We start from the raw sequence: 18,995 nt of genomic DNA, 5'->3' as shown, positions 1-18,995 counted from the left end.
CCTAATTGGGATGGGTGGGCTTAAGCCTCTCTTCTACATATGCCGTGGTCCCAACACTCACCTCTTCCATGGTGGTTCCAGATGACATGGGGGAATAAAGACTGTACAACACCTCCATTAGATGAAACACCCACTAACAGCCCCTTTTATCTAACTTCATTATATTATCCACCACATTACTGACTTGTGGCTTTTAGGACAACTCTGTTAGCACACAATGAAGTTCTGCAAAGTTTGAAATAGGAGTCCTAAATGATAGTCAAGTATTGTGGAGGAGACTGAATCAGGTGAGGGAAAAACATGGATTTCTAGACAAATCCTTTGTGGGAGTCAGATGCTCAGTTGTCAAGGAAGCACCTGAAATGCAGCATTCAGAATTTGCCAATGTCAGGTGCAAGGCAGCTAACATAAATGATAGAAAGAGTCCATTTCTCTTTATTCCAAAATTTGTCAAAGCAGTATAACAATTCAGATCAAGAAACAGGAACAGGAAATATCTGGGATGCAGATCTTTAAAAGGGGACAATATATATAAGTACTGAAAACCCCAGCCAACTCCTATGCCTAATAATTATTTTGAAGTACATCAAGACCAAAATATAACTGATTTCACACAGGATATTACAACTGGTAACACCAAAATGCCTCCACTAGCAATAAAATGTTAAATTACTTTCAGTGTCAACGGAAAATGCAATTAATGAATATCCAAGCTGAGCTCCAGTTGTGATCTCTTCTCCTCATTCTCCATGGACACCTATCCATCGACACACCAAGGATACAGAATTCCAGTCAGCCTTACTTAATTCTAATGAATTACAAGCGTACTGCGCAAAGATAATATTGGATCTTTTGTTCTTTGACTTTCAGGGGGCAGCTATAGGAGGCAGAAAAGCTACATGGATGATTATTTTCTAGAAGGCTGTCCCTTTGTCACTGAAGTGAAGTATAAGAAAGCTTCTGTACAATGGTGGCTTGTGAAGAAAGATTTTTAAAGTCTAAATTCTTTTTTTATATGCAAAAAGAAAAACAGAACTCCTTACCGTGTGTAGTCCGGCTGATAGTGTTCTGCTAAGAGGATTTCCTACTGGGACGAAGCTCCCTGTGAAAAGACAAAACTGTGAAATTTTGCTTGTTATCCCTTTTCAGTCTAATAAATCATTGTATTTTAAAAACATTATGATGGCAGGACACATTTTACAGAACCCTGCATATAAAAAAGTAAAAAGCAGCTTCTTTTAGTCCAAGCTATGCTTCCTTCAGTCAGGAACAGTTGGAGGGTTTGTCTAACTAATAGACCTGGCACTAGGTTAGCTAATCCACTATTTCCATTCAAATGACCTGGAAAAGTAGCACAAGCAATGCCCACACACCACTCCAGGCCCAGAGTTGACATTATTATCTAAAAACTACACTGCATTTCCTTGTAATTGTATATTTGAGTCATGCATACAAAGTTTCCCCCTTCCCACCAGAAGTGATAACAACATCTCTTCATTGCATTACTCGTCTTATCTGAAAGAATAGGAATAAGCTATTCAATCCACAGCCTTTCATCTTATGACTTCCTGGAACCACACATCTCGCTGTTTATTTTATTCCAGCTCTGCCCAGCACATTTTTAAAAAGATTTATTTATCCCATTTTGTCCTTTTGCATTTATTTTATACTGACTACTAAGCACAAGCAAATCTTTTCAATATCTATAGCTTAATCTTTTTCCCATTGGGAGTTGCATGACTCTAAGGAAGAGAACATCTTCTAAAGACATATATTTTTAAAACGGAGGGCCCTGCTCTGTAAATTCCAAATGTTGTATTCTAACAGGCTTGCCAGTTATATGGGAGCAAAGAAAATAGGGAGGAAAACTAAAGTTTATTATGGCTGTGCCCCCTTGCTTTGATGACATGACCCACTGAATTACCAATAGTCTTTAGATCCTTATACTGTAAAGTAGCGATCCCCAACCCGTGGGCCGCACATCACATGTGGTCCGTTGACTAATTGGAGGTGGGCCACGAAAGACGCCTCCCCCCGTCCTTTACTTCATTCCCCTTGGCCCTTTACAACACACTTCGGGTGTCATTGTCTCCCATCACTCCCAGATGGGACTATCTCATTGCAGAGAAACAAGCTCAGGGTTCCCATTGATTTGTCATTGTCATGAGTTAAAATTTCCATGAAGATAAAATGTTCCTTATGTTCATTGTTGTGGCGTGTCTGTATCTTATTTTGAAGGGATGTTTAAACATTACCATAGCAATCAGAGAGCATTAGGGCAGTGGTTGAGAGTAGAGGAGTAAACTACCCCCCCCCTGCCGGGCCTCAGTAAAATTGTCAAGCGTTGAGTGGTCCCAGGTGATAAAAATGTTGGGGACCACTGCTGTAAAGTAGAAATCGTATGCATGTAGCCTACTGAACCCACAGGGTAAGAATGGTCAATTTCTTCAGGAAGACAATGTTACAGCCCTTTATAAGAATCAGTTGCCCTGCAGTCTGAAGGAGATGATAGTAAAAGACGCTCACTCTTTCCTCACTCCTTGATACAATTTCTTAAAACACAGAACTCTCCCTTCAAGCCTTATGGAAAGAAAACATGGTTGAACCTAACTGTAACAGATGTTCACTGAGTGTCTCCTGTGCAGGCACATATGAGGCCAGCCATGGAGAAGTTTTCTACAAGATTCTAGAAAGCATGTGTTTCCCCTTCCCTCATCGGAGCAGGCTAAAGCTGTTCCCATGCAAATGATCAAGTGATGAAAGGGAAGGGGGGCACTCTTCCCTCAGTCCTCATTCCACTGCCATGGAGGTCAAGGAGATGTTCTACAGGCCACAGTGGGGAAGAAGGGAGGGATGTGTGCCTGCACAGAAGACATTCAACAAATGTCAGTTGCAGATAAGTGCAACCATCTGTAACCGCTCCCGCGGTATTAAATAAAAGGGTAAGGGCAATGTGGGAGGAGAAAGGGCAGGCTCTGTCCAGGATAAAAACTCGGAGGGCCGAGATAAAAAAGCTCTGTCCGGGATAAAAACTCGGAGGGTCCAATCAGGAGCCACAAAGCCCTCCGAGTGTCCATCCAGGGCCAAGCAGCCAATGGGGAGCCGCGCAAAGTGTGGCTGCCCATTGGCTGCTTGGCCCAGCCTCGCCTGGCCCGGCCGGGGAATCACCACGCAGACACTGAAGGATGGCTGCGCGGTGAGTCCTCCCCCCCGGTTCTCCTCCCACTGGGGAAAGGAGCAGGGACGCCGCGTCGAGGACGCAGCCTCCCTCCTCCTTTCCTGCCCCCGGGGCCCTTGCTCGGCAGCCTTCTGCTGGCCCCAGGCCACCTTCGCGGCGTCCAGGAGGCTACGACAGCCCCTGGGACTGCCAGAAGTCTGCCCCGCCCCCCACCGCCACAAAGAGCCTTCTGCCAGGCCCAGGCACTCCCTGGCAGCGTCCTTGATGCTGCTACGGAGCTACTGGGGCCGGCAGAAGGCTGCGCCGCCCCCCGCCCAAGAGCCTTCTCCCGCCCCTCCCCCTCCCAAATCGCCCCCCTCGCGACTCCCCACACGGAAGTTTCAAATACCCCCCTACTTTTCCCCCACTCCCCTCCACGTCCACCTACTTCCCTGGCTGCCTTCCTTCCTTCTCCCTTGCTTCCTCTATCTATCTCTTCCCCCCAACTCCCCCTCCCAATTCTCCCCCCCTCGTGACTCCCCCCCACAGACCCTTCAAATACCCACCTCCTTTCCCCCCACTCCCCTCCAAGTCCACCTACCTCCCTGGCTGCCTTCCTTCCTCCCTTGCTTCCTCTATCTCTCCATCTCTTCCCCCCAACTCCCCCTCCCAATTTGCCCCCCTCGTGACTCCCCCCTTCACACAAACTCATGTCCCCTCCAAGTCTACCTACCTCCCTGCCTGCCTTTCTTCTTCCTTCTTTTCTTCCTGACTTCCTCTACTTCTCCATCTACTTCCTGCCTATCTCTTTCTCCCTCTCACTTGCTCTCTTTCCCCCTTCCTCTCTAACACACTTCCTGCCTTCCTTCCTCTCTTCCTTCTATTCATCCCTTCACCCATCCCTTTCCCTCCTTTCTCAATCCCATCCCTCTTTCCCTCTGTTGTGGGGAGAGGAATGGGAAGGCGACTGTAAGCCGCTTTGAGTCTCCTTTGGGTAGGGAAAAGCGGCATATAAGAACCAATTCTTCTTCTTCTTCTTCTTCAACCTTCCTTTCCTCCCTTATTCTTCCCTATGCTCTTGCGCACGGGTAGTCAACCTGTGGTCCTCCAGATGCCCATGGACTAAAATTCCTATTAGCCCCTGCCAGCATTTCCCACAGCTTCATCACTTCATGAGTTGACATCAATGGACTAATGTTTGATGAATGTTGACAGTGAGGACCAGGTAGGGGCTGTGCATGGTTGGTTTATGTGAGGAGATCAGGGCTTGTATAACTCACTCAGAGTATTTGTCAAATTTAACCATGTGTTGAGCTGGAGCATTTTAACATTGTAAACATCTGACTAACCTTAGGAGGGGAGATCTGGGGCCATCAGCAATGAAATTATCTGTGCTCTTGAGGGTTCTCAAAGAGCCAGACACAAAGTCCTCCTGGGGCAAAGTGGCACAATCAAAATGCAATACCTTTGATCTATACTGAGTTTATGAATCACCGTTTGGAGGAGTGGGAAAGGAATAAAATAGACCCTGGGACCACTGGAGTTGAAAGGCGCCCCCAGGACCTGTTTCCCCCAATGCTCCCCAGAAGCAAAAACTCCAATTTTTATGGGGGTTGAAAAAAGGTCTACCCAAGGAATGTCTCACTGGTAAAAGCAGGAGGCATTTTTAGTTCAGAGATCCCTCCCATTCTTTCCACTGCGAGCATCAAGCTTTATATACTTCCAGTGGTCATGTGCGATTGCATTTTGTTCTTTGTTCTAGCATGTAGTGGAGGGTGTGTGGGAGAATATTAGAACAAATGAAGGAAGGAGAGAGATTTGCTGGATAGATAGTAAATCTTGTGGAGGGGGGGGAGAAAGGATGACTGCTTTCTGAATTACCAACTTTTCAGCTGGAGGTCTTTGCTTGGTGATATCTGGCTGGTTTTCCAAGGGGGAGAACCCCACTCTCTCTGCTCATGTTGTTTGCAATTTCAGCACAGAATTTTTCTCCCCCTGGTACTGTGTGAAGCCTTGCTGCAGTCTGTTTTTTTCTTGTTGGCCTATCTATCTCACTTATCCACCATGCTTATACATCTCTGAGCATAACCAACATGAAGTTAGATCTCCCAGTGTCCCCACCTAAGAGTCTACCAAGCCTGTCTATATTCCAGTGTACCCGCCCATAAGACTGCTAACCCCATCTCTCCCCCACTACACCTACATGAAAGTCCACAACGCTCATCTCTCTTCAAGCACGCCTACATGGAAGCATACGAAGCCCGTCTATCTCCCAGCTAACCCACCCGAAAGTCCACTAAGCCCATCTATCTCCATGTGTACCCAAACCAGAAACCTCTAAAGATGTGACGTGGAGAGGTGAGTGGGTGACTACTGCCCTCTAAAGGTATGACATGGAGAAGTGGGTGGGTGACTACCACCCAGGGGCAAAGGGGAGAGGGGTGGCCCACATCCAAAAACCACGTCCACAATTAGGCGATACACTCAGGGGGCTCCACAGTGAATATCACATATCTACCACAATGGGAGGCAGCCTGTCATATAACAAACTGAACCGCAAACATCCACAAACCTCCATTATTTCAGGTTCATGCCCACCTCTGCTGCTTAAGAAAGAAACTTGAATTCAAGAACAATCAGGAGACAGAAGAGCCAAACGGTCTCTACTGCAAGTGAGTCAGAACTCCACCAAAATTAAAGACAGTATACACATGTCCCTCCTCACTCATAAAAATACATGTTATGGTACAAGCCAAAAAGCAAGTAAGTACGACACATATGCACACACCATTCAGTTTAGTGCTCTAGGTGATACCTGCTTATTAGATACCTAGATTCTTGAGTATGGGAGTTTTTAGGCCAAAATTATTCAGGTGCATTGGCAGGTATCCATGGGAAAGCTTGCACAACCTCCACCTGCACTTTGCCTACTTTAAGCCAGTGGTATTAGTCACACTCATAAGAGATTTCCTCACAAATATTTGAGCACTGGAAGCTATTTATATATGTAATTAGATGGCACTACCTCAAAGAGCTACCTTGCCCATGATCTTAAAAACTCTTGAGTTTGAAAATGTCCGCACTCGGGAGTAGTCTGAATGCATATGCATGCTCCCGTTATCTAGTTTTCTATTCATTTATATCTTTGTGTCTAAATCAGGAGTAGTCAAACTGCGGCCCTCCAGATGTCCATGGACTACAATTCCTAAGAGCCCCCTGCCTGCAAATGCTTGCAGGGGGCTCTTGGGAATTGTAGTCCATGGACATCTGGAGGGCCGCAGTTTGACTACCCCTGGTCTAAATAATAATTACACTCCGTTTACAAAGAACATAATTCAGTTTAAAGGAATAGGGATGGATATGTTGGGGTATAACCATTAATGGAACATGCTGTTAATTACAGCCTTCCAGTGAGTTCCATACTCTTAGTTAATGGAAGATGTTGAACAAAAACAAGAAATAGTAAGGCACTCTGAAGACCCACTGATTAGATTCACGCTGAACATTATTGTTGGAACAACTAGATTTAAAAGTGCTTCAATTGGCTAGACCATGGCTATTGTATTTTATACCACTGAACACGTAGCGGCTGGTTTCATAAACTATGCAGTGAGACTCTGTAAAGACTTGTGGACAGTCACTGGGAGAGATATAAATTCCTTCCTGTCCCTCCCCCACCACGATAAAAGGCTTGAATGGACAGCCTGATCTGAACCCCACTCCAGATATCATACTACATTTCAGTGACTGTTTTGCTAATTAGTTTAGAAACAGTGTTAGAATGCCCTGTAATTTAGATGGCATTCTTGTTTCCCTTAGCATCTTTGCCATGGGAATCTTACAACAAATCCATGCTGACGATTACAAGAATGATAATACTGATTTATAGAGCACTTTAGATAATTAAGTACTGTACAAGGCATGCCTTGCTCAAAGGCTTACAACAAGGTTCTTTCTCCCATCCTTCTGCACTAACCTGCCTGTCTGAGGTCTGGAACAATTGAGCAATGTCTATCAGTCTGTTTTTCTGTAAACTCAAACCACTGTTACCTTGATATTGGATTGATGTTTAAGGGTGGCTTTGTTTTTTTCTTTGGACTGATTTCTCTAGGTACAGTTAGGTTAGTGAATTATATGGCAAACTGTATCAGAAAACAGACATCTATTAAACTGTCATGAAATTATGCTTAAAAACACAGCAACCAATAAAATACTCAAGCTCCACAACAACACTTTCAGACAAGTGAAAGCTGCCAATCTTCAAGATCATTTTAAGTCTTCAAGATCATTTTAAAAAGATTTTTCTTCATTGTCTCATAAGATTCCTCTGCTGAATAGCAAACTATAGAGACTGCTTAAGATGCAATGATAAAGTATGTTCTTCGTGATCTAATCTGTTACAGCTGCCAGAAGTCAAATAGCAAAAGATGCAGTCTAATACACTGATGGAATCATTTATAGAAATAGTTTTCAGTTCTTTCAGAACCAGTCTACCTTCAAACTATTTCATTAAGTGATAGCTAAATTTACTAAGAAGTAGTGCTAGACTGATACATATTCAGTTTTTAGACAAGGCCACATTTTTTAATGTGTAAGGAGTTAATTCTTTTTTCTCTTTGACTTTGGAAGGAAATATATTTTTCACTATATTTGGCTTGGAAAATGATTCAGTGGCCATTGAGTGGTTCTTGTCTTTACATACTGTAACTTCCTGAGCTTTGACAAGCAACAACTCACTGCCATATGTGTGTATGTGTCAGAAGGTGATAAGCATCATACAATAATATAATTAAGCATTGCTATTTGCAAAGCTATTGCTAGGGTTGCCAGCATTTAGGTAGGGCCTGAAGATCTGGAATTACTTACAACTGCTCTCTGAATTAGAGAGAGCAGTACCGCTGGAGAAAATTGATACTTTGGATGTAAGACTTTGGCATTATACCCTGATAAGGTCCCTCTCTCCCAAACCTTGCCCTCCCTAGGTTCTACTTCCAAATCTCCAGGGGTTTCCAATCCTACCTCAAGTTTCACTGGGGAGGGACTCATACAGAATAATATACGAGGGAACTGCAGGGAAGTAATTAGGCTAGATTCACGCCACATCTGGACACTATAACAGGGCTATGGAGTGGGTTCTGCTACTTGGGTCTTCATTTTGAGTTAACATCACATCCGTGAAAACTGTGGATTCCAAATAGGACCAAAACATACAAAAAGCCTCACCTTCCAAGATGGCAGTGGAGTGAGAGCAACTCATCAACGCCCCTCTGATAAGTCTCCAAAAAGCCTCTACAAAGCCTCTAAAAAACATTTTTGCAGCTGTTTTGAAAGCAGCAAAATATCTTTTTGACCTTGGCTGTTGCCACATTGTGAATTTTGCTAATTGCAGTTATCTGCAGCTTCTGGTTATATTGCCGAACTGCTATGGTCTTATCGTTCTGCGGTCTGCGACACAGTCGACTTTCTCTGCTTGTTGAAACAATAGGACGCTGTTTTATTTGAGCCTACTTGGGTCATTTGTGGAAGAGTCATTGCTCGGTTCTTTCTGTTCCTGCTGCTGGTGTTTTCTACCTTTGGACTGCAAGTTTATGCTTAAAACTGCAGACTACAGACTAAACAGGCTTCATCCACTGAAGGAGCAGGTACTAGGATTACTGTGATTAGCTTGTTGCCAACTCTCCGTGATCCTGGCCTTCTCTTTACCCCTGCCGCTGCTGTTGCTGCTATCAACTTTGAGCGAAGAGAGTTGGAGCTGTGATCCAGAGGCGTGTTACTTGGTTGCTTGATTGTTTTGCCACTTTGCTGTTCTATACTGTGGTGATAACTCTATGAATTTGGAGGGGAATGGTAGAACGGACTGCCCTCCCCTTTTTTTTGTCTCTGCCTCCGGCTCTCCATTCGGATTATTTGCTTTTGTTACTCCAACTCAACCCACGCAGAGAGGAACTTAATCTATTTTACCTCCATGGTACTTGGTATGTGGGAACAGTGACTACTATATTCATACCAACAGCCTACCATTTCAAGAACATTTTGTTATGGTGGAATCACTGTACTATTTGTGATATTGCATTTATCATCGGTCTAAGGTAAATTAAGTCAAATTACTCGGATTTAACGGTAATATTTAGTGCAATTCTATTCTAATCAAACACTGTTTTATTCTCTCTTTAGCTTCCTGATTTTTATAGGTTTAATTTTTTTTGGCAGAAACGTCTTTTAAAAAATCATTCCTATTTTTACTTAACATTTATAGTGTAGACTGCTCCTTTTGCTGTTCATCCCGAGTTCATTCTATGCTTACATGGTTCTATTAAACTGTATTTCTGCAGTTTAGTTTATGTAGGTAGTCCATTTAGGTAGTTAGCTAGCTAAGTTCGACCTGTAGCTTTTAGGGCTTATATCAATCACAATCAGTAGTTAGTATGGGCGGGGCTAAGCGTGCTATAGATACAAAGGATTTGGACACCTAGCCTTCCCAGAAACAAACAAAAATGGATGATTTCTATTCTGTTCCAATGAAGAACAGATTTACCCCTTTAGCACAAAAGACTGCAGTCTCATTGGACAGTTCGGTAAGCCCTGAGTTAGATGGCACTGTCCCTGTAGAGTTGGATCCCAATGTCAAGGTCTCATCTGATAATTCCCTACTAGGTATTGAGCCTATATTGGGTGACTCAGTAAATGATAACTGTGAATTGATTTTAAAGCTGGTGGCAAGAACTGTTGACTTAATTTTTACAGGGATGAAGGATATTGATGCAAAACTAGCGCAGATAAACAAAAACTTATTAACCACCCATGAATCCTCTGACAGGAATGCTTCTATTTGGAGTAACCAAGTTAATGCCACCACAAATCATTATAAGGAATCTGATACAAATGAGCAACAGCAAAAATTAGTTCTTCAATGGACTAAAATCTGTTTATCAATCTTTAAATACAGAAATATTCTCCCTCCCTGGCTGTCAAGTCACCAAATTAAAAAACATCTGACCCTGTTGCTAGGACTAAGTATTAATCAAATTGACTTGATCTCCTATGAAATTTTTAATATCTCTAAAACTTCACGAAGAGTAATTTTAAGCTTTAGGGGGACCAAACTCCCATCTCTACTGTTAAATCGGCGGAGCTACCTCCAGTCCAAGGGAATAATTCCTTCAAGAGTATATTTAAACCTCTTTACTCCCCCACTTCCTGGCAAATAGATGGGGAAGAGATGGGGAAGAAATGGAGATAGTGACAGATTTTATTTTCCTCGGCTCCAAGATCACTGCAGATGGGGACTGCAGCAAAGAAATTAAAAGACGCTTGCTCCTGGGGAGGAAAGCTATGGCAAATCTAGACAGCACCCTAAAAAGCAGAGACATCACCCTGCCAACAAAAGTGCATTTAGTCAAGGCTATGGTATTCCCAGTTGCAATGTATGGCTGCGAAAGTTGGACCATAAGGAAGGCTGAGCGTCAAAGAATTGAGGCTTTTGAACTCTGGTGCTGGAGAAGACTCTTGCGAGTCCCTTGGACTGCAAGGCCAACAAATCGGTCAGTCCTAGAGGAGATCAGCCCTGACTGTTCTTTAGAAGGCCAGATCCTGAAGATGAAACTCAAATACTTTGGCCACCTCATGAGAAGGAAGGACTCCCTGGAGAAGAGCCTAATGCTGGGAGTGATCGAGGGCAAAAGAAGAAGGGGACGACAGAGAATGAGGTGGATGGATGGAGTCACTGAAGCAGTAGGTGCAAACTTAAAAGGACTCCAGTGAATGGTAGAGGACAGGAAGGTCTGGAGGATCATTGTCCATGGGGTCGCGATGGGTCGGATACGACTTTGCACATAACAACAACAACAACTCCCCCACTGTTGACATCCTTTCAAAAGACAGATTACTTCAATAAGAAAGCTAGGAACTTAAAGGAACCCAATGGACCCCGACATCAAAGCTCCCATCAGGAAAAAACAGCAAATACTAGGGAAGAAATGTCTAACTTTGAACAGAATTTTCTAAAAGTACTCTCGGATTCTGGAAATAAAGAACTCTGTTTGCATGGCAATTCCCTAGAGGAAAATGTGTTGTCCGCCTTTCCCCTGCTTTCTCCTGAACTCCAAATTAATATAATAACCAAACTAAATAATTTAAGTAACAAACTGTCAAAGCTAATAAAACCTCACTCACCTACGCCTTCCCTAACTCCATCAACTCAAATGGAGCAAGATCTCCCACTAATTGAGTTAATTGAACTAACTGACACACATAATAGTATAGAGGTGAGTGTAACTAATGAAATCCAAGTGCACCCCCATTCTAACACGTTGACCCAGTGTAAACTAAATTCTGTCAAAAATGGATGTGTAGTTCTAGATACCACTCTCAATACTATTGAAACATTGGCAACAGATTTTCAACCTGGAAGCTCCATCATAACAACCACTGCCAAGTCAAATATTCTGCTGAGGGAAATTTAACACCAAAAATCCAAATAAACATAGGAGTGCAACAAGGTTGCATCCTTGCCCCTCAGTTATTTAACCTTTTCTTAAGTGACTTACCCTTCTATTTTGACAAAGTTAATGGTCATCCCCCCATTCTTGGCAAAAGACCCACTCCGCTTCTTTTATCCGCAGATGACACAGTTATCTTATCTAGAACTCGAGTTGGCCTTATATGCTATCTCCGGTCATTCAGAGATTACTGTAGTGACAATCAACTAAAAATAAACTTTGAAAAAACGAAGTTCATGGTATTTGTAAAGACCCAATATAAGTTTCCCTGGATAATAAATGGTAAACATATAGAACAGGTCAATCACTACAAGTAGTAAAGGTAAAGGTAAATGTATCCCCTGTGCAAGCACCGAGTCATGTCTGACCCTTGGGGTGACGCCCTCCAGCGTTTTCATGGCAGACTCAAAACGGGGTGGTTTGCCAGTGCCTTCCCCAGTCATTACCGTTTACCCCCCAGCAAGCTGGGTACTCATTTTACCAACCTCGGAAGGATGGAAGGCTGAGTCAACCTTGAGCCGGCTGCTGGGATTGAACCCCCAGCCTCATGGGCAGAGCTTTCAGACGGCTGCCTTACCACTCTGCGCCACAAGAGGCTCTCACTACAAGTATTTAGGCATAAACTTTACTTATAATAACAGCTGGGCCAACCATAGAGAAAAAACAATCAAATCTGCAAAAGGCCAGTTGTCCCTTTTAGCCAAGTTTTATCATCAAAAAGGCAACAAAAACCTTCAAGCAGCCATTAAAATCTACAATGCCAAAATAATTCCTCAGATTCTTTATGGAATCCCATTATGGGTGGATGCATTTAATAATAAATTAGAGAACATCCAACCTTTCTTTTTCAGAAATCTGCTTGGAGTCCCAAACTGTGTGGCCAATCATACACTTGTCGCAGAACTTGGCCAAAAGAGTGTAGAAGCCCGGGCTTGGTTTCAGTCCTTTAAATACTGGTTAAAAATTCATTTCCATGCTTAAACGGGTAGTTTGTTAATTAACCTTTTGAGTGACCCTTATTCTTTCAGCTGGCTGGGCAAAATGTAAACAAAACCCCTTCAAATTATGGGTCTGGACATCACATCCTTTAGCATGCAAGTTGAAAGGATGACACTAAAGCTAATATCACAGAGACTAGAAGATCAGGATACACAGATTCTGGGCTTCTCTAACAACAGTGTATGTTCTCCCCGCTTCTGGGATATTCCCTTATCTTACAAATCCATGCCCATGTATCTCCAAATTTTGGAGATACACCAGTTAAGGAGAACATTTCTAGTAGCTCGCTTAAACATCTTTCCCTCAAATGTCACCCGAGGTAGATTTTTGAAGATCCCTCCTCAGGAAAGATACTGTTTACATGTAGTGTCCCTGACACGTTGTACCATATACTTCTGGTGTGTCCTAAGTTTGAAGTATTTCGTTACCCGTTAGCTAATTATCTGAAGAAATTGAAATTCAGCTGTGTTAATGAGAAACACTGGATTAAAATGATACTAAATGTGAGGGACTCAGCAACTATTATAAAAGTAGCAAAGTTTTTACTGGCAATTTTAAATGAAAATCTTTTACGATAGATTTTACATCTGAAACTGTTTGAAATTTTCGTTTTATGCTTTGCAATTTTATGCCAATAAAGGTACTCTGAATCTGAATCTACAAAAGGCCACCTGATGTACTCCTGCAATAGCACTGGGAACATGCTGGAGCTAGAGGTATCTGACCTGGCAGCACCTTTCTCAGCACTGAGACTACCAACATTCGGATGACATTGTGGGTGATGGAAGGCCCAGTTCACACCAGATATTTCAATGTGATTTAGTGGTCCATAAGAACTTCACCAAGGCCTCAAGTCTGAATATCCCTGCCTATCTCAATGAGACTCATTCTATCATTATCCATTACTTGGTAACCTATCATGAAAATAGGTTCCTGGCAGAAACAACAAAACATATCTCAAATATGTCCCCTTCCAAATTCCCTCACAAATACACCAAGTAAATTTTTGCATTCCTGAAGCATTAGCCCCACCTTCAAAACAAATAGAATACAGAGTTCCCAGCTACGTAAGACCCTTCTCAATTTCAGTAAAATTGACCTAGTTCAGGAGTCTCCAACCTTGTTTAGTCTGTGGAAACTTCTGAAATTTTGAGAACATTTGGTGGATGCCACCAACAAATGGCTGCAATTTAGATTAAGCCCAGTAATCAAGTATTGGATGAAAAACCATAATCTACATCCCTTCATGAGTGATCTACAATGCAAAATCTTTGGATATAAAATGCCCACTGAATGAATATAGCAAAATTCTTCATTCCTGTATTGCCCACTTTATTCTATCAATTTATGCACTGATTAAAAACAAACTCAATAAAGGAAACCCTTCTAAAATCAAAATCACCTCAATACATATCCTGCTTTCATATCATCTTATTCAGAGAAAAGGCATCTAAGCAATAGAACAAGCAACATTCTAGAAACTGTAAAGCAGCTTTGTCTCTGATGTCTTTACTAGGAGTGTACCCCACTTTTCATTACCTGAAGGAATCTCAAATTGGCTTTCAATCACCTGCCCTTCCTCTCCCCACAACAGACATACTGTAAGGTAGGTGAGGCTGGGAGAGCCCTGGAAAAACTGTAATTAGCCCAAGGTCACCCAGCTGGCTGCATGTGAGGAATGGGGAGTCAAACCCAGTTCCCCAGATTACAGGTCACTACACCAGGCTGGCTCTCAAGCAAGCCACCACTTGCTTATTAGCCCCATTTCCTTCCAAAAGTAATCATTTCTAGAATGATTTTATGTCTGTTTTTACTGTACGTATGTTTACTGTGTATGTTTACTGTGTGCCCACATTTGTTTAAATAGGGTTTTACTGGGGTTTTATATGGATTGTGACCTGCCACGAGTCAGTTTGAGACATTCTGACTACTGACATCCTTAAGTATCACTCTTCATTGAATCCACTGGCTTCATCTATCAGGTGAAATAAACCAAATCAGTTAAAAAGCTCCAGGTGGGTGAAGATTTTTTTCTGGTTTGGAGAGAAACATCTATTCAAACAAAACAGACAACAGGTAAATGTGGACCACATGCCAAAGATGGAAGGCTCATGCTGAGGGATCATCAGAGGGAAGTGTGCAGCTGGAACAGCTCTTAACTCTTCCTCCTGTCACTCTACTGGAAAGAGGAATATGCCAACAGAAATAATACCTAGATTTCCTCTCTTATTTCTATGAAGTAAAACACATCTTGCTTTGTGTTTCTGTTGTAGGAAAAACAGCCAGGGTGGAAAAAAGCCAGAAATTAACTTATAATAAATTAGGTTTTAATTTTTTTAGGGAAAATCAGTTATGATTATCTCTTTAAAACTGCTTTAAAATTAAAACCAACTGTAATACAAATGCGGCTATACACATAGTGCTAATGTAATATATTTAATTATAATTATACATTAGAAATGCTAAAATATAATTCAAAAACTATAGTTCTATCGATTTTCTGCATATTACCTATTCCTAATATAAAAACAAGTGTCCAATCATATAAACAAAGGTTAAATGGTGCAAATTATATCCTTGTACAAAAACCAATATTAACTGTTTGTCTGCTGATTATCAATGTCATCATTTTTCTGTCTCCTCTTTTCTGTTGCATCATATTTTCCCCACCCCCACCTTCTCCATATTACTACAGTGCTGATTCTTTTCTAGTTGTACCTGAGCACTCCAATGGAGCTTTGAGTATTGAGGATTGGGCCTAAGTAGGTAAATATTACACCAATTTGGGTCCCCCCCCCCCGTTAGCTGCATATGTTTTTCCTAAAGTTTAGGAGACTTTTAAAATCTGCTGTTATTTAGTCATATGCCTTATGTGTATTTAAGATCCATGGGCATATGAAATATTGTACAGAGTTGCCCATAATGCATCTCAGGACTATTTATTACCACTTACTCCATGAGTGAACATCGTAGTGTGAGTAAGGTAGTTATCCCATCCCAGTTTCATATATTTCAAAATATTTAATTAAAATATTGCTTAACAAACATATTATTCCCCCCATCTTTCATTTTAGGTGAGTTTCATGTATATTTTTGTTAAATGTATGCTCAGTTTAAATTTTACTGAGGAAGGTTTTTAGCTAAACTATGTTTAGTATTGGTTCTTATATATATTGATATATTGATATAATTTGTACCTTTTAACATATGATTGGACATGTGTCTTTATATTAGGGATAGATTCTTATATGCAGAACCATAGGATTGTGGTTTTTAAATGATATTTTAGCACTTTTGATGCAGGTGAAGGAGGAGAATGCAAAAGTTGGCTTGAAAACAAAGATCATGGCATCTGGCCCTCTCAATTCCTGGCAAATAGATGGGGAAGAAATGGAGGTAGTGACAGATTTTATTTTCCTGGGCTCCAAGATCACTGCAGATGGGAGCTTGCTCCTGGGGAGGAAAGCTATGGCAAATCTAGACAGCATCCTAAAAAGCAGAGACATCACCCGGCCAACAAAAGCGTGTCTAGTCAAGGCTTCCCAGTTGCAATGTATGGCTGTGAAAGTTGGACCATAAGGAAGGCTGAGTGTCAAAGAATTGCAGCTTTTGAACTCTGGTGCTAGAGAAGACTCTTGCGAGTCCCTTAGATGAACAAGGCGAACAAACCGGTCAGTCCTAGAGGAGATCAGCCCTGACTGCTCCTTAGAAGGCCAAATCCTGAAGATGAAACTGAAATACTTTGGCCACCTCATGAGAAGGAAGGACTCCTTGGAGAAGAGCCTAATGCTGGGAGCAATTGAGGGCAAAAGAAGAAGGGGAGGACAGAGAATGAGGTGGCTGGATGGGGTCACTGAAGCAGTTGGTGCAAACTTAAATGGACTTTGAGGAATGGTAGAGGACAGGAAGGCCTGGAGGATCATTGTCCATGGGGTCGCGATGGGTAGGACATGACTTCGCACCTAACAACAACCACAATGATAATTTTTACAATCGCACTACCTGAGTAACTATATTTTAGTTTCTTTTCTCAAACTTTTTTGTGACCTCTCTTGTTTAGGAATATGTTTTTCTTCCCATTTTTGGAAGCATTTACAATGCAATCAAGCCATGAATTCAAACAAGTCTACAGTTACCATGCCTTAACATTTTATTTTAACTACATTTTATTTTAAGTGAACAGCTGTTTTTCTATATAAAGAAATCTGGGGGAAATCTCATTTCCAATATAAGTTTTAAAATAAAACAAGTCATTAATGGACCAGACACTTGCAAATTAACAGTTACTATGATCCAAAAGATGCATTTTTTTCTACAACTAGGACCACCTACACATCTTGTATTTCCATTCCCATTTTATTTCTTCCACCTATTTGAGTTCTACAATGTATTTAAGATATTATTTTACAAACCAAATACTACAGGCACGTGGAAAGATTGAGAATAACCTCATTCTGTTTAATGTTTCCAAAAAGGTATGAACACCACTGCAGCCTTCAGATGAATGGTTTTGCACGCCATCGTTTCAAGTCTTCAGTACACCAAACAGAAATGTCTATTATCTCTATGTCAATTTAGCAGTACATTTAGGGTTACATAATCAAATTTGGGGTTGTGTTCCTGAGTTCTATAAAAACATTTCCCAATGGCAAAGTAGTATGCATTAATTGTTATAGTTTGCAGATATACTTATTAAAATGAGAAACCTGTTTTAAAGCAACTGGTCTTTTTTTTCTTGGTGATATAAATCATGGATTGTAGTAGTATTTTAAAAAGTCTATTCTAAATACATCTTTTTAGAATTTCCTTTATAATATATAGCTGAACTAAGAAAAATATAGTAACTGGTAAAATAGAAAAGCCAGGAACACTTTTGGACAAGTTACTCTCCAAATATGATGTCGTGTCTTGATTTTGCAACCCACAGCGACTGATGCCAAGTAGAGAGCAATGCTTGATTTAATCCACACCCTTGTATAATTTGGCTGACGGTACTTCCTTTATCCCAAAGGCACACCAGTAATTATCCTAACATATACCAATTTCACATAAATATGAGTTATGTTCACTTGATAAAGCTTTTGGAATCTTCAAAGTTTTGCTGCTATTGTGCTCAGTATTTCTATACCTTTCCAGTTAAATATTTTAATTAACATGCCTAGAAGTAACGTGAAAAAGAACACATAATAGAGGAATCTGTGCAGTCTTGATTTCAATGTAAACAGAATCAAGCAAGCCAAATTTTTAAAAGCATACTGCTCTGACATTTGTATTATTACTTTTGACATTATTATGGTCAATCAGCTAAGGGAAACTAGAGTAAGATTTCTAGACACAACTCTGGGAGTTAAAAAAAATCATATACATGTTAATACATTTTTGTGATTACAGGATTCCATTTTCTATTCAGCTTCAAAATCAATCAGTGCTGTTATTCCTTTCACAAAAGAATACCCCTGTATAACTTTCCACCTGATTTCTGGACTCATACCATGGAGCAGATCTTAGTTTCCTAGGAACTCCTTTTGTGCCTTTTCACTGAAGCAAGATTCAATCAGCTTCCTGGGCACTAGCTCAAATTGTCCCCAGGCAGCTCTAAATTATGCTTAATTTAACTGGCTTATACCAGTCCTAAGAATGAGGAAATTATGGAGCATTGGTTCTGCCTTGGGAAATAATCCCAAAGGGTTAATTCAGAAACCTTTTTCATGCAATCAGTCCAGGGATCTATTTGTTTGGGCATTTCAATTAGCTTTTCTCTATTCAATGTGGATTCAAAACAGGATAGTGGCTCATATTCTGCCATTCTGCTCAGCAAGTCTTCGCAGACTTAAAGAGAATTCCCCCACATGTTCTGCTTTGACAGAAGAACCATCTAAATTGGAGGGATGCTCCTTAGGCTTGACTGTAAACTTTGCTGAGGGGATTGGTAGGATTCAGACCACTGAATACAGAGTCAGACACAGAGCCTACACATAGGGGGCTAATATGTGTTTGTGTGTGCTAAGTGCCATCAAATCACTCTTATGATAACCCTATGAGGCAAACCGATAATAAAATTCCGGTCTCATTGTAATAACAGATATGTTGCCAAAGTGTTTTTGCTGTATAACCAGGTTTTTGAAACTTTGAGGAGACTTTCTTTTCAGTTTCTGCTTTAACTTGAAAACACAGGTTTTTGTGTTTCACTGATATTTTATGACTAGGCCAGAAATGTATTAAAAAGTTCCCCAAATTCTTATGTCCATACAGACCAATGGATCACTCCTCTATTTATCTCCCTTTTCACTGATCAGGAATTACTTCTCTTCACCAGAAGCTCTGTTCCTTTTCAGCTTGAA

General features: G+C 41.2%; 1 protein-coding gene across 10 annotated transcripts in view; it reads right to left on the bottom strand.

The window, feature by feature from the left end:
- Positions 1-18,995, bottom strand: part of AHI1 (Abelson helper integration site 1) — a 131,970-nt gene that overhangs the window by 21,963 nt on the left and 91,012 nt on the right. For all 10 annotated transcript variants that reach the window (XM_077352040.1, XM_077351984.1, XM_077352033.1 and 7 more), the window contains one exon: positions 1,044-1,102. In XM_077352040.1, the coding sequence (XP_077208155.1) occupies positions 1,044-1,102 (59 nt within the window). The remainder of the gene's footprint in view (positions 1-1,043; positions 1,103-18,995) is intronic.

This window comes from Paroedura picta, chromosome 1, assembly GCF_049243985.1.
Source record: "Paroedura picta isolate Pp20150507F chromosome 1, Ppicta_v3.0, whole genome shotgun sequence".
NCBI classification, from domain to species: Eukaryota; Metazoa; Chordata; class Lepidosauria; order Squamata; family Gekkonidae; genus Paroedura; species Paroedura picta.
The sequence above is the reverse complement of the archived record's forward strand: the minus strand, read 5'-3'. Positions and strand labels throughout refer to the sequence as shown.